This window comes from Loxodonta africana, chromosome 16, assembly GCF_030014295.1.
Source record: "Loxodonta africana isolate mLoxAfr1 chromosome 16, mLoxAfr1.hap2, whole genome shotgun sequence".
Lineage (NCBI taxonomy): Eukaryota > Metazoa > Chordata > Mammalia > Proboscidea > Elephantidae > Loxodonta > Loxodonta africana.
The window spans coordinates 20704006-20718532 of NC_087357.1; the positions used below are offsets into that span (position 1 = coordinate 20704006).

At 38.8% G+C, this 14527-nt stretch overlaps 1 protein-coding gene across 1 annotated transcript in view; it reads left to right on the forward strand.

Moving 5' to 3' along the window:
* The first annotated feature begins 215 nt into the window (after positions 1-215).
* Positions 216-14527, forward strand: part of CCDC186 (coiled-coil domain containing 186) — a 50361-nt gene continuing 36049 nt past the window's right edge. Inside the window, exons 1-3 of the mRNA XM_003408945.4 lie at positions 216-430; positions 10465-11154; positions 13447-13573. Coding sequence (XP_003408993.1) covers positions 10520-11154; positions 13447-13573 — 762 coding nt within the window. The 5' untranslated portion in view covers positions 216-430; positions 10465-10519. The remainder of the gene's footprint in view (positions 431-10464; positions 11155-13446; positions 13574-14527) is intronic.

Consider the following 14527-nt stretch of genomic DNA (forward strand, 5'->3'; position numbering starts at 1 on the left):
GGGCTAAGGGCAGAAGAGTCAGTCCAGGGGCTGTAAGACATCGGTGCACAGGGAACCTAGGTCCCGGCCCGGGGCAGCGAGGAGGGAGGCGGGCCTGAGCCGGCCACGCCCGCTGCAGGCAGGTTACCCTGGAGCTCAAGGTGCGCTCGCGTCACGCCGCCCGCGCGCGCTCATTGGCCTCTCCCGGGAGCCCCGCCCTCTCAGCTGTAGCAGGACCGGCTTCGGTGTCGCCGCCATCTTTGTTGATGTGTCAGCTCCGCGGGGGTCTGGGGAAGGCGCGGCGGAGAGAGTGAGGTCTCCGGCCCTGTCCCCCACGTCTGACCGCCCTCTCCCACTCCCAGTGTGCCGGACTCCGCTATGGAGAAGTTGGCCCCTGCGCCGGAGCCCCAGCGGCCTCGTTAGGGTGCGGCCTGAGGCTGGGAGAAGTGGGGTGAGTGCTGCAGGGTGTCCGGGCGGGCCGGGGAGCCGCGAGCCAGGCGGGGTGCCTCCCTCCCGCGCGGTCCGGGGGCTCCCGGGGCGGGGGCGAGCCGGCTCTCCGCCCGGCTTCTCTCGGGGGGAGCAGGGCGCTGAGGGCACGGAGTCCCGAGCCCCTTCCTCTCCCTGCCTTCCTCCCTGGGGTCCCTGGCCGCAGGGGGAGGCGGCGGCGAGGAACTGGCCCGGGGGTGGGGCAGGCACGGCCCGGGGGCTTCGAGGGCGGCAGACTTGGGGCGGATCGCCGGATCTACAAGTGCGAATTGCAGCCAAGCCCCACCTGCTCGGGGATTTTTCGTTGACTCGACCGCCTGTTTCTCTTTTCGTCTCCAAGTTGACTGAGCGTGTGTGTTTTATGTTTACTGTTGGGCGACTTTTTACCCCCTTCCAAAGGCTTCCATTCTGTGACTTTAAGTTCCTTAGAAACGATTCTTTGGTTTTGTGGATAAGAGATACAATTATACTGCTGCTCTTTGTTTTTACGTTGCCTTTCCTCTTGAGGACATGAAGGCATCTTGGTTGATAAGGAAGATAATTACGGTATTTCAGATTTGTGCCTCCATCAGACGTGTAAACAAACGGTAAAGCCCCCTTCCACAAGTCCCAAAGTAGCCATCCAGGGGAACGGTGCAGGTGTAATTGTTGCAAGGCTGTTAACAATTTAGTAACTTCGGCTGATACATCTTGATTTCGTTTCCAGAAAAAAGGCCTGGATTTGGAGCCAGAACACCTGAATTGGAAGCTTTCATTTGATACGTTGTGCAGTTCCCTTCTCTGTTAAAAGGGAGTGGGATTACCTGTCTCATGAGAATTAGAAGAGCTGGTATAGTAACAGTATGTGGTACAGCTCCTGGTACTAGGCTGTCTTCTCCGTGTCTGTGCCATGTAACCTCGATGCCCAGCTTTTTTGTGTCTTCCAAAATGATAGGCTGGGAGTTTTTCTAAGAAAAATGGGCAGTAAATCAGTGGAACAGTATTGCAAGAGATGTGCTGGTAGTCACTCAAAGAATTTTTATCTGCTATTAAGTGTGTTTTTTTTTATTAAGTGTGTTTAGGTATGCCTTGGTGGGTGTAGCCTTCCTAGCTACTGATTACACTTTCATATTTGCAGTGTGTTGATCTTGTGGAAAAGATTAAGGTTCAAGAAACATTGACCGTGAAAGTGGACTATCTTCTTATGTAAAAAGTATGCTATAAAGTATACTGTTCTCTGTACAGCTATTTAATCAATTCTTCCTTTATGGATAAACCGATTACAGGAATAGGAAATAGTGATGATAGGCCTTGTTCTTTTTATTTTCTTGTTGGTCTATTTTAAATTCAGTAAATGTGTTTGTAAGACTTGTAAGTAAAGAAATAAGCCTGTAGTATTAAGAATCAAAACTCCTTCTTACAGTAAAGAGAGTCCTGGTTCAGTGGTAAAGCGCTCAGTTGCTAATCGAAAGATCAGCAGTTTGAACACACCAGCTGCTCCATGGGAGAAAGACCTGGTGATCTGCTTCCTTATAGATCACAGCCTTGGAAACCCTATAGGGCACTCCTACACTGTAAAACAGAGTCGCTATGAGTCGGAATGGACTCGCTGGCTATGGGTTTTTATAGTGTATAATGTATGCAAGCATGCACAATTACTACAGAATCTCCCTAGTAATGAATGTGTGGATTGTGTTTATATTGATTTTATCTTTTTTTTTAAGACCTCATCTGATTCAGAATAATTGCATATAAACGTAGACGTTTCTTTAAACAGTGGAGAGTCCTTCAAGTCTCACTGGCTTTTCAGAGTCTGATTTATAGCTAACATGAAGGGAGTGGCTAGTGGGCAGCATAGCGATCAGGAATCTTGAGTTCCTTCACCCATAACCTCAGGTCATTCTCTGATGCTATACAATGACTGCGTGGCTAGTGACGATTGCGCAGTGTGTTCAGTTGAAAAGCCTGTCTCTACGTTGCATGCTGACGTCATGGAGTGGAGGCAGAACTGTAGTGCTCTCACTCCTCAGGGAAGGGCGATAGGCTGGAGCAGCCTTGTTTAGAGATTGCGAAAATCATCTTCCCTGTAAAGAATGACTAGTAACCTGCTCTAGCTTCCCAAATTTATCTAAATTTCATACCAAAGAATCCTTAATCTGAAATTGTTTTTTTTTCTTTTTAGTAACATTTAGGTTTTAATTTTATCCCTTATCTCTAGCTTTAAATAACTCAAGCTGATTCATGAATTTCTCATAAACGTATCACTGGGGTTGAAATATTATAAATGTTGTATTTAGTAGTCATATTGAGGGTAACAGTGAGAACATAGTTTAAATCTATAAATAACTCCCTAAGCTTATATCGTTCCCACTTCTCCATTGAATTTTGTTTCTCAGTTACTGAGATTTAAATTTTTACTTGAGCTAAGAAGTAAACAAAAGGAAAAATATTGGGGTGAAAAGGGTGATAGACAAAAAGTGGAACTCAATTCCGGTACTGATCGCATTGAGCGTATTTCTTACTGTTTGTCTGCCGCTAAGGGACATGAGCTGATAAGGTGTGTACTGTAGGGAGGATGATGTAATAAGTGCTAAGAAATAATTTAACTTTTTAAAAAACTATATCATACTAAATTAACCAAGCCCAGGCCCAAGGTGGCTTCAAGATTTAAAAATTAGCCAAAACTCTTGAATGTAAGTCATACAACGTATCATTTAAAAATCATTTTTTTCCCTTATGTTATTCACCTTAAAGAAAAGGGAACTATAGGTCAATTTTTTTTTTTTTGCTCCTTTCAGTTTTCAGATTTAAGAAAAAAATTAACTCGAAATACTTCTATATTTTCTTAGACTTATTAAAATTCCATTGGTAAGATCTATACAAATCTATACAAGTAGGTGTAAAGTAAGATTTCTATATTAATAGCTTCCTGCTTTAAATTTTTAAAAAACATATTCCGTTTTCTCTTGCTATCAAGTCGGATTCTGATGACTCAGCAACCCTGTAGGGCAGAGCAGAACTGCCCCAGGGTTTTCAGGGAGCACCTGGTGGATTTGAACTGCTGATCTTCTGGTTAGCAGCTGTAGCTCTTAACTACTTTGCCACCAGGGTTTCCAAAAAAAAAAAATACTAGAGGTATGTAAAATTGCATGAGTCTAATATGGCTGCTAACCAAAAGGTTGGCATTTTGAATCTACCACCCGCTCCTTGGAAACACAATAGGGGCAGTTCTACTCTGTCCTAAAGGGTCCCTGTGAGTCAGAATCGACTGGACAGCAACAGGTTTGTTTTTCTTATTATACCAAGGTGATCATATGACATATATGATATAGCTTGATAATGTGATATTCAGTGTGGCCATTGACCCTTTATTTCCTGGAGGATTTGGTATTATTTTTGGGGGAAAGGTCCTGCTACATCTGTTGCCCTGAGTTTTTTTTTTTTTTTTAGTATCTTTTTTGAGGTATAATTCGTATGCCATAAAAATCTACCCAGCCTTGATAAAATGAATGCTTCAAAGGTCAGCGGAGCAAGGGCGGGGGTCTGGGGAACATGGTTTGAAGGGACTTCTAAGTCAATTGGCAAAATAATTCTATTATGAAAACATTCTGCATCCCACTTTGAAATGTGGCGTCTGGGGTCTTAAATGCTAACAAGCGGCCATCTAAGATGCATCAGTTGGTCTCAACCCACCTGGAGCAAAGGAAAATGAAGAACACCAAGGTCACACGACAACTAAGAGCCCAAGAGACAGAAAGGGCCACATGAACCAGAGACCTACATCATCCTGAGACCAGAAGAACTAGTTGGTGCCCGGCCACAATCGATGACTGCCCTGACAGGGAGCACAACAGAGAACCCCTGAGGGAGCAGGAGATCAGTGGGATGCAGACCCCAAATTCTCACAAAAAGACCATACTTAATGGTCTGACTGAGACTAGAGGAATCCGGGCGGTCATGGTCCCCAAACCTTCTGTTGGCCCGGGACAGGAACCATTCCCGAAGACAATTCATCAAACATGGAAGGGACTGGACAGTGAGTAGGAGAGAGATGCTGATGAAGAGTGAGCTAATTATATCAGGTGGTCACTTGAGACTGTGTTGGCATCTCCTGTCTGGAGGGGGGATGGGAGGATAGAGTTGGAAGCTGGCAAAATTGTCACGAAAGGAGAGACTGGAAGGGCTGACTCATTAGGGGGAGAGCAAGTGGGAGTACGGAGTAAGGTGTATATAAACTTATATGTGACAGTCTGACTTGATTTGTAAATGTTCAATTGAAGCTCAATAAAAGTTAAAATATATATATACACACACCCCCAGCCTTGAGTCTTAGGTGCAAAGCTAAATAAACCCCATACAGAGATCATGATCTTGCCCTCATATAACATACTTTTCCAACTGGTGGACTAAAAGTAACTTTTTAAATCTAGTGATACCTTTCACCTAAAGGAAACTCAATGCTTTAAAGTTAAATTTTACCAAAAAGTTTAGTTAGCATTTGACTACTTTAAAAAATATTTCTTACCTTTTATTAGAACGAATCTGGAGTTCTTTGAAATAACCTGCCAGTTTTTATCTTTTAAAAAATATGAATCTGTGTAACTTCACCTTCTATGAAACTTTAATACTGGAGCTTTTCATCATGTGAAACAAGGCTTTCCTGTTTCTTACACAGGTTCTGTTACTTTATTGCCTACTTTTTAAAAGCTTTATCCAGAGAAATACTTGTCTTTTAAAGTGATTATTAAGAATCAATTATTTCGTCTTGTGGTTAGATCAGGTTGGATTGTGCAGTTACTTTGATTTAACTGACTGCTTCTAACTTTGTCTTATCAAAATCTTGTTAGAACTCATCAGAAGTGCAAGTATTCCTTTGTTTATTCTGCTTCATGTACTTTGCCTACAAAGACAGTAAACCTTTATGTTGAAGAACAAGAGTTTTCTTCCACGCCCAGCTTACTTATCTTAATGGACATTACTTGGGAAGCTGATGTTATCTGAGACACAAATGGTTCAGTTTACAATTGAAAATTTATAGTTTTTTGTAAATAATATTTATGCTGATCTGAGTTAGGTTTTTCTGTTTGACTTAAAGCACTCAGGCATTTCTCTTGCTTCTAATGCAATTCGGGTAGGCCTTAAGATGAAAATTCGGTAACTTTAGAATAAATACTATGTAACCTACCATTTTTTTTTTTTAACCTACCATGCTTTAGTGTTTGTTGGCAGATCAAATGAAGGGGAAGAGATGTAACGTAGAGCCTCTTATGTTGGGTCGACTGTAGGGGAATGTCAGAGAGATGTCTGTTTCATTCACTGCCATGTTCCCAATACCTAGAACAGTACCTGGACGTACTAGATACTCAATGCATATTTTGTGAATGAACAAATTAATATATCATTTGGAAATGTATTCCTGATTTGGTACCTTTGTATGAGGCTCGTTTGACAACCTTTTGCCAAATATCTGTGGATTGGATTCTTTTGTATTTACGGTTGATTGAATACACCTAAGTTTTTGTTTGTTTACAGTGCTAATTAGTGAGGGAAAAAGGAAATACAAGTATAACCCGTTAAAGATGTTGTTTTTATTTGTATGGCTCTTTAATGGAAATACTTTTACACAGTTGTGAGTTTTAAAAATTTAAGTCATTTCTTAGTATATTTATGTATATATCCGTTTCATTAAGAAATAAAATCCAAGAGGAGGGATGGTTGGCTTTAAGGCTAATGTTTCTTGACCAGTTGCCTACAGCTGATGAGCTCCAGTAAGAGCGAAACCAGTTCTCACTCCACGGATGCACTTTTGAAGTGTGGCTTGGTCCTGTAGTACTGTGTCAGAAACAACTGTGCAAAAAAAAGCAAGTGCCTGAATTAAGAGAAATTTTGTGACTCTGCTAAATTTTAAATTCAGTGTTCTCTAATGAGTAAAAAAGAACTGTGCAAAAAAAAAGCAAGTGCCTGAATTAAGAGAAATTTTGTGACTCTGCTAAATTTTAAATTCAGTGTTCTCTAATGAGTAAGAGTTGCTAAAAAGTCATATAACCTGTTATTTTTTGCCTCAAAAGAGCAATATAAATTGTAATCTACAGTAGTAATCACTGTATATATGAGTGTGAATTTGATTTGTGCAAGCACTTCTTAGAACAATCTTGTAAACAAATGGCTAGTTTTACATTCTTTCCTCTTTACTACTAGGCTATTCCATTCTGAGTAGCTTTGGTAACACCCCCAAGAGAGAAAATTGATCAGCAGCCAGATTGGCATGCATCGGTATTGCCAATTGGAGGCCCACAAGAGAACTCAGCTGTTTTTTCTCCTGGTTAATTGTGGACAGAATGTCATGGCTTTCTGTCCACTACCACTGTGCAATTGTTTCATCTTTGCTGATGACCTTGTGACATATATATATATATATATCTTCACTAACCCCTCTTCTTTTCCTTTTGCCTTCAACCATTATTAGTGGTTAAGACGTACAGCTGCTAACCAAAAGGTCGGCAGTTCGAATCCACCGGGCGCTCCTTGGAAACTCTACAGGGTAGTTCTTCTCTGTCCTATATATAGTGTTGCTATGAGTCGGAATCGACTTGATGGCAACAGGTTTGGTTTTGGGATTTGGATCAGAAAACAAAGTTTGCAAGTTAAGTGGTTATCAGATGCCAGTTTTTATGACGATTTTTTCAAAAGTTGCGGGCATGTTACTGAGAAACAATATAGGAAATACTTGTCTTTTGAGATTAAATTAAGTTTTGCTTAATTTATAGGTGCAAAATATGTAAAACAGAGTTAGATTCTAAGCTTATATAATTACAAAAATGGTATGTTTATTTATGTTTACCTAGATGAACATCCAGCAGGATGTGGAACAAATTTTTGTTGTTCTACACTGCCCAGAACATTACAAGGCTCATAACCTGCCCTGCTTTCCACCCACTATTGCTGTTCAGTTCCCTCAGATCCTTGTGTAAACCCGGTGGGCCTCATCACCCCATTGAGAACCTCTGTATACACTGGAAAAATTAGTGTAAATGTAGTAAAGAATATATTTGTTAGATTTATTTAATTGTTACTATTATATTGCTTGAGATTTAAGACATTTATTTCAGAGTAAGGCTTTTCCTTGCAAGTGCAGAGATAATTTCAAAGGCGGGAGACTGCCTCTTCAAAATTGTCACAAGGAAGGCTGTGACTACGTATAAATGCAGTATATGTTTTAGTTTACGTGAGAGATTATTTTCATATTGTCATTGAAGGAAAATTTAGAGGAAGATGTGGCATTAGAATTGGTTCTTTAGACATAATTAGGCTGTCAATAGACTAAAGGGAAGACCGTTTTAGATGGAGAGGAAGCCACTGGAATGTTAATTTGCAAATTGAGGGACTCTTGAGTAGACTGGTCCAGACTGGTAGACTATAGTGAAGCACTAGGATTTCAGGAATGTGTTGAGAGATAAGATTGGAAAGGTGGTACAACTGGGTTACTGAGGAATCTGAAGGAGGAGGTAGACAAATTGATATCTGTTACTCAAGAGCCCAGGACTGAAAATATGTGGCATCAACTATGAGCTGTTGGTTCAAGTTATCAAAGTAGTTGAATTCTAGGAGGGAAAATAAAGACTTGAGTACTGAACCCTGGAAACATGAAAGCTGGGTGAGATGTTAATAACCAGTGTTTGCTTAGTGGTTTTCCATTGGCAAAGCATGGCACACATGTAGGAGCCATCAAGTTGTCAAATGATAAAAATTGCTTCTCACTTTGTCTATACTGGTGAGTCATAATGCCTTTACAATCTTTCTCTCTTTTAAAGAGCTTCTTTATCTGCTATCCATTACATTTTGGCCAGCTATTGGTAAACTTTTGCGTTAACTAGTACCACGTTAACTAGTTTTAATTTTTAAAACTACACTGTTTTTACATTGATTTTTAAATTGATACGATTTAAAATTTGACAGCAATACATTCACAAAGCATATCTTAAAGTGGTACTTTGGGGAAGATAATGTAGATGGCTAATGCCCTGTTTGAGAATTATTTTACTTTGGGAATACAACAAAAGGAGCCTTGTGGGGCAGTGGTAAAGCACTTGGCTGCTAACCAAAAGGTTGATGGTTCGAACGCATCAGCTGCTCTGGGAGAGAAAGATGTGGCAGTCTGTTTCCTTAAAGATCACAGCCTTGGAAACCCTGTGGGGCAGTTCTACACAGTACTGTAGAGTTGCTATGAGTTGGAATAGACTCAACGGCAATGGGTTTGGTTTTGGTATAGATGAATACAATGTACTTGTGAGGCCTTTTATTTACTTACTTCACTTATATGTATTGTTTAATTCAAGCCTCTGATACTACTGTGAGCTTTGGCTTGGTTATAAAATATATGCAACATATAGTAATGATAATTTGAGTGGTTGTTTGGAAATACATGTTGTACAGGTAGGTAGAGTATTAAGGCCAATGTCTGTATGAGTTGGTGCCCCAAAAGGCAGTCTAAACTTAAAAGCTGGTCACCCTTCTTGCCTTTCTTACCATTATTCCTCACTTTTTCTGCATTTCCAAACTGTTCCTCAAATACTGGTTTTATTATATTACCTTTGTGGATATAGGCTTTAATTCAGCAAATATTTGAGGCTCTGCTATGTGTTAGAAGCTCTATACAATCAAATATCAAAATCTACCACGATTTATTGTCCTTCTTAACAAAAGTTACTACTGTGGATTCTACCAGACCAGGCTTAGTCTCCTCTTAGCCTGTTCTTAATCATTCTCTGACCTGTACCTCCACCTGAGTGCCATAAACATACATCTTGTTTTCTGTTATTCAGAGGTTTAATCTTTATGTTTTGGCTTCCATAAATACACCTCTCATCTGGAACTATTTCTTTCCTTGTTTCTGTCAAACTATCATCTGCCCATCTTTTATCCAACCTCATATGATTTCAGTAACTCATCCACCCTATATGTGCTTTGTTGACACCAGACAAGACAAACTAGTTCTTTTTCATCAAGATTGCTGAAACATTTTATACTTATTTGTCTCAAGATAATTTTTGAAGTTGGCTAATTTTTATATAATGGCTGGAATAGTGACTCTCATGAATAATATAAAAATGTATTCTAACCTTGTTGAATTAATTTTTTTAATGTTCTTTTATGACCTAGGCTGTGCATATGGGCTCCATTTGATTTGCACTGAGCATTGTTTATTCCTGATGAGAATGTTTGAAAATTACCCTTGTACTTGCTGGATCACCCTGCCTGTCTAAAGATTCCTCTAAGAAATCTTTTACACTCAGATTTCTTCTCAGCTCAGTTCTAGGTCTCTGGGCTGTAGGTAGCCGTGTCTTATTATTGTTTAGTTTTTGTTCTTAGTAAATTTTTATCATATTTAATATGCATTGTTTATATTATCTTGGTATATGATTTCTAGTGCTTTCATTCTTGCCTTACTTCCCCACTATTTTCTTACATTCTTGAGGTAGTCTTTTTCCCCTCGTGGAGCTGAAGGAATTCTAAACACTTCTTTGGTCCTAACCTGTTACTAGCAGTATTCTGCCCTGGCGACGTAGTGTTTCAAGAGTTTGGCTGCTAACCAGAGGTCGGCAGTTCGAATCCACCAGCTACTCCTTGGAAACCCTGTGGAGCGGTTCTACTCTGTCCTGTAGGGTCGGTATGAGTCGGAATTGACATGACAGCAACGAGCTTGGGTTTTTTTTTTTTTTTTTTTTTTGGTAGCATCTTATTGGGGTGATCAGGAATGCTAAGCTGCAGCTGAAACTACTGTGAAGTTGTATGACTGTGAGGAAGGAAGGGAGAATGGGACTTTGCAGCAGCTCTCCTGGTTGTAGCACATTTAGGTTGGTTGTCCTATTATTTTTTTTTTTCTTTTCCCAAAGTAAAGGCTTTTAAAGGAATTACCAGTGGTGAAATTTGTAACCTTATTTACTCCACATAGTGAAGTGTGTGCAAGGCATATAGAGTCTTGGTTAAAAAAAATTAATTTTGGTGTTTTGACTTTCTTAGATGTAAAACAGATCAGGAGCAGATTTGAAGAAATTCAGAGTGAATTGGTAACAGCATGTCAGAGACAGAGCACATAACCTCCATTTCCTCTGATGAAAACACCGGGAAAACATCTGAATTCAAGGACGACTCATGCAGTTCATTTTCAGATGATGAAAGCAGCAGCTTAGAAAATGAGTCGAAACCACTGTCATCAAACTCTGATAAACCTTTATGTCAACCTAATGAACATGATAATCAAACTGAAGCACAGGAAAATTCTATTCCAGATCATGGTGGAGGAGAGGATTCTTGTGCTAAAACAGACACGTGCCCAGAAAATTCTGAACAAGTAGCTAATTTTCCTGGTGGAGATTTTGCAAAGCAAGTTTCTAAAACAAATGAAACAGAGCAGACAGTAACACGAATATTGGCGGAATTAAGGTCATCTACATTTACAGAAGCAGCCAATCAAAAGACTTTCGCGGAAAGTCCCTATGATACAGACTGCACCAAGAAACTTATTTCAAAAATAAAGAATGTTTCCACGTCTGAGGATCTGTTGGAAGAAATTGAATCCGAACTCTTATCTACAGAATTTGCTGGTGAACACCGAGTACCGAATGGAATGAATAAGGGGGAGCATGCATTAGTTCTGTTTGAAAAATGTGTACAAGATAAGTATTTGCAGCAGGAACATACCATAAAGAGGTAAGTTTTGATTTTCTTTGGCTATCCCCCCTCCATCCTGGGCTTAGAGAGTGAATTCTTTAAAGCAAAGTCATTCGTTCACTTTTAATCCCACAATGGAGCCATGGACATAGTAGTCGATCAATAAATATATATTTACTGAATAATTGAGTAAAAGTCAAGTTTGTCTAGTTATTTAATATCTAAATACAAAGGAAGGATCTTATATTAAATAGTGTAAGTTCATTGAAGATCTAGACATCTTTATAAAGACAAGTCAAATTTTTCAATTTTGCAAGAATGTAGAAGTATTCACCCTTTCCTCACTTACAGACATGCCTAGGTTCCAAAGACTAGGTCACTGTGTGAAATCAGTGTTATGTGAAAATGGAGAATGACCACATCAGATCACAAAATGGTGTTGACTACATCATTACATAACTGCCAAACCACTGTGAATCATGGCCCAGCCAAGTTGACAACATAACCGGAACCATCAAAGCCAGCATTACTCTACCTCACACATTGTTCATTACTGCCAGATGTACATTGTTAATGCACAAAATAGTTGGACAGCAGACTTTTTACTATTGTTGTAAATGCAAAATGTTGGATAATATAGTTGCTAAATGAGAAGTTGTGTTATCAAAATTAAGAGAAATTCAAAAGCAAGTGAGAAGTCATGAAATTCAAAGAGTTTTTCTTAAAATCCGTGTTGTAAATTCTTTGGTGTAAAAAACTAAAATTTAGAGAATAGAAGACTTGGTTGATGATAACCAAAAAAAACAAACCCACTGCCATCGAGTCGATTCCGACTCATAGCGACCCGATAGGACAGAGTAGAACTGCCCGATAGAGTTTCCAAGGAGCGCCTGGCGGATTCGAACTGCCGACCTCTTGGTTAGCAGCTGTAGCACTTAACCGCTATGCTACCAGGGTTTCCTGGTTGATAATACATTCAGTAAATAAGAATAGTTAGTTTTAGACTTTTCTTAAATTTGTGGAGTTAAGTTTTGTTTTACTAATAGTTTAATTGCATTTAATCTTTTTCCTGATAGTATTAACATACTATCTTGTGGTTTATATGACTAAGTGACATATAGGTTTAGGTGAACTTTTGGAGCTGTTAAGAAAGGAAAATAAAGCATACTAGCCTTCATTAAAATACAGTCTGGCTGTCTTTTTAAAAACATATTTAAAAATTTTTTGCAATAGGTAGGGATATGTGTGAATGTATGTATGTATGTATGTGCAGGAAAAAGGGAGAGAGGAAATCCAGGTATCAGAAGAGAATGACAGGAAAGGATATACTACAACCCAGATATTGCTGGATGTGAAATTAGCTGTTAATAATCTCCTTGCTTTTAGCCTTGACTCTTTCAGATTATCTTGCTCAGTTATTCTTCCCAAAATCAGCTCACCATGACTTCTTGGCATCTAGGGTCCTTGTTAATACTACCCCAAATCTAATGCCTGGAATATTAAATGAGATAATACACATAAAGCTAAGCTTCACAAATAATAACTGTGCAATAAATGTTAGGTAATAGCTATTGTTATTAATAATTCTAGAATAGTAGCTGTTAATAGATGTGTTATAATTCTTAGGTGTCTTATAGTTCTGAGTACTTTGCAGATAATTTTTAACATTTGATTTTTGTTTTTCTAGGGGTCTCAAAATGAAATTTCTGTTTAAAACTTGTATTATTTTACATTAATTATTCTTCTTTAACTTTTAGAATATCATTATAAAATTTTAAAATCCAAAGCAGGATTTCTGAACTTCAACCCTATTGATATTTTGGGCCAGATAATTCTTTGTTGTCAGGAGGCTGCCCTGTGCATTGTAAGATGTTTAGCAGCATCCCTGGCGTCTACCCACTAGATGCCTGTAGCTGTCCCCAGTCGTGCACCCCCAGGTGTTAACAACCAAAAATGTCTCCAGACAGATATGTGGAGTGGTAAAATATCTGCTGGTAAGCAAAATCGATTCTGGTTTAGAACTGCTGATCTAAACAGACGGAGTGCATAGTTGAGATTCCCAGAGGCATATACTTAAAAGGGTTTGGTTTTCTGTATTTGAATGTATTGATTCTAAATACACGAATAAATTTCTAGGAAAAAGCTAATAACCTTATTGACCAGGGAGTGTTTGGCAGAATAAAGTGTATCATTATGAAAAGATTACTTAGGAATGTCGATTTATTAATCACAGTTATCTACACCCTAATCTGCAAACAGATTATATTCCACATCTCATTTTATCTCCATTTTTCCTTATGTTTTACCTATACTACCCTTTTCATGTTTTAGATTAATTAAAGAAAATAAGAAACATCAAGAACTCATTTTAGACATTTGCTCAGAAAAAGACAATTTAAGAGAAGAACTAAAGAAAAGAACAGAAACAGAGAAGCAACATATGAGCACAATTAAACAGGTAAAAAGACAAAAATCTTAAAAGTCCATATTTTAATTTATAAAATAAATTCATTCTTGAAAAGTGTGTAAACTGAAGTTCTGTAAGTTAAATTGTATTTTAAATGCAGAGAATTATTTGACATTTAAAGCATTCTCTTTTGCAAACTGGAAAAGCATGTACTAATTTTTTATAGTACGCCTACATTTTTATATGATCTTTGTGACTATATTGTATATTATAGAAATCTGGGAAATAAAAGATGATTTGATTTGACAGTTAACCAGACTGCTTTTGCCAATTACGGGAACAAACAGTATACCTAAAAGTTGGTATCTGGCATTAGAAATTTTTTTTAAGCTTACAGTTTAATATGATTCCATTCTCAGTATTTTTTGTTAGCTATACTGTGAAGGGAAACCCTGGTGGTGTAGTGGTTAAGAGCCGTGGTTGCTGACCAAAAGGTTGGCAGTTCGATTCCGCCAGGCGCTCCTTGGAAACCCTGTGGAGCAGTTCTGTTCTGTCCTATAGGGTCACTATGAGTTGGAATTGACTCGATGGCAGTAGGTTTACTTTTTGGGGATACTGTGAAGACTGACTCTTATAATTTAGGCTTCATCTGGCTAGCTCTCTTCCCCGGCCCTTCCTGTTCTTTTCTTCCCTTTTTCTTTCTTTCTCTCTGCTCTCTTCTTCTTCTCTCTTCTCCCTTCCCTCCCTTCCTCTCTCCTCCTCTTCTTGTGTCCTTATTCTCTCTCTTTTGTGTCATACACTTTCTGATACATGGATCAACAAAATGCATATTCAGACTGGTAGCAAAATTGAGCTGCTCCTTTCTATGCTGCTTTTTCTTCTGTGGATGGAATGGAATCAATCTAGCCCTAAGAGTCCTTCCTTTTGCCCCATCTTTCCCATAAAGCTATATAATGAAATAACAATTGGTAATAACAATAAAATAAAATGAAATTTCACTTGTTT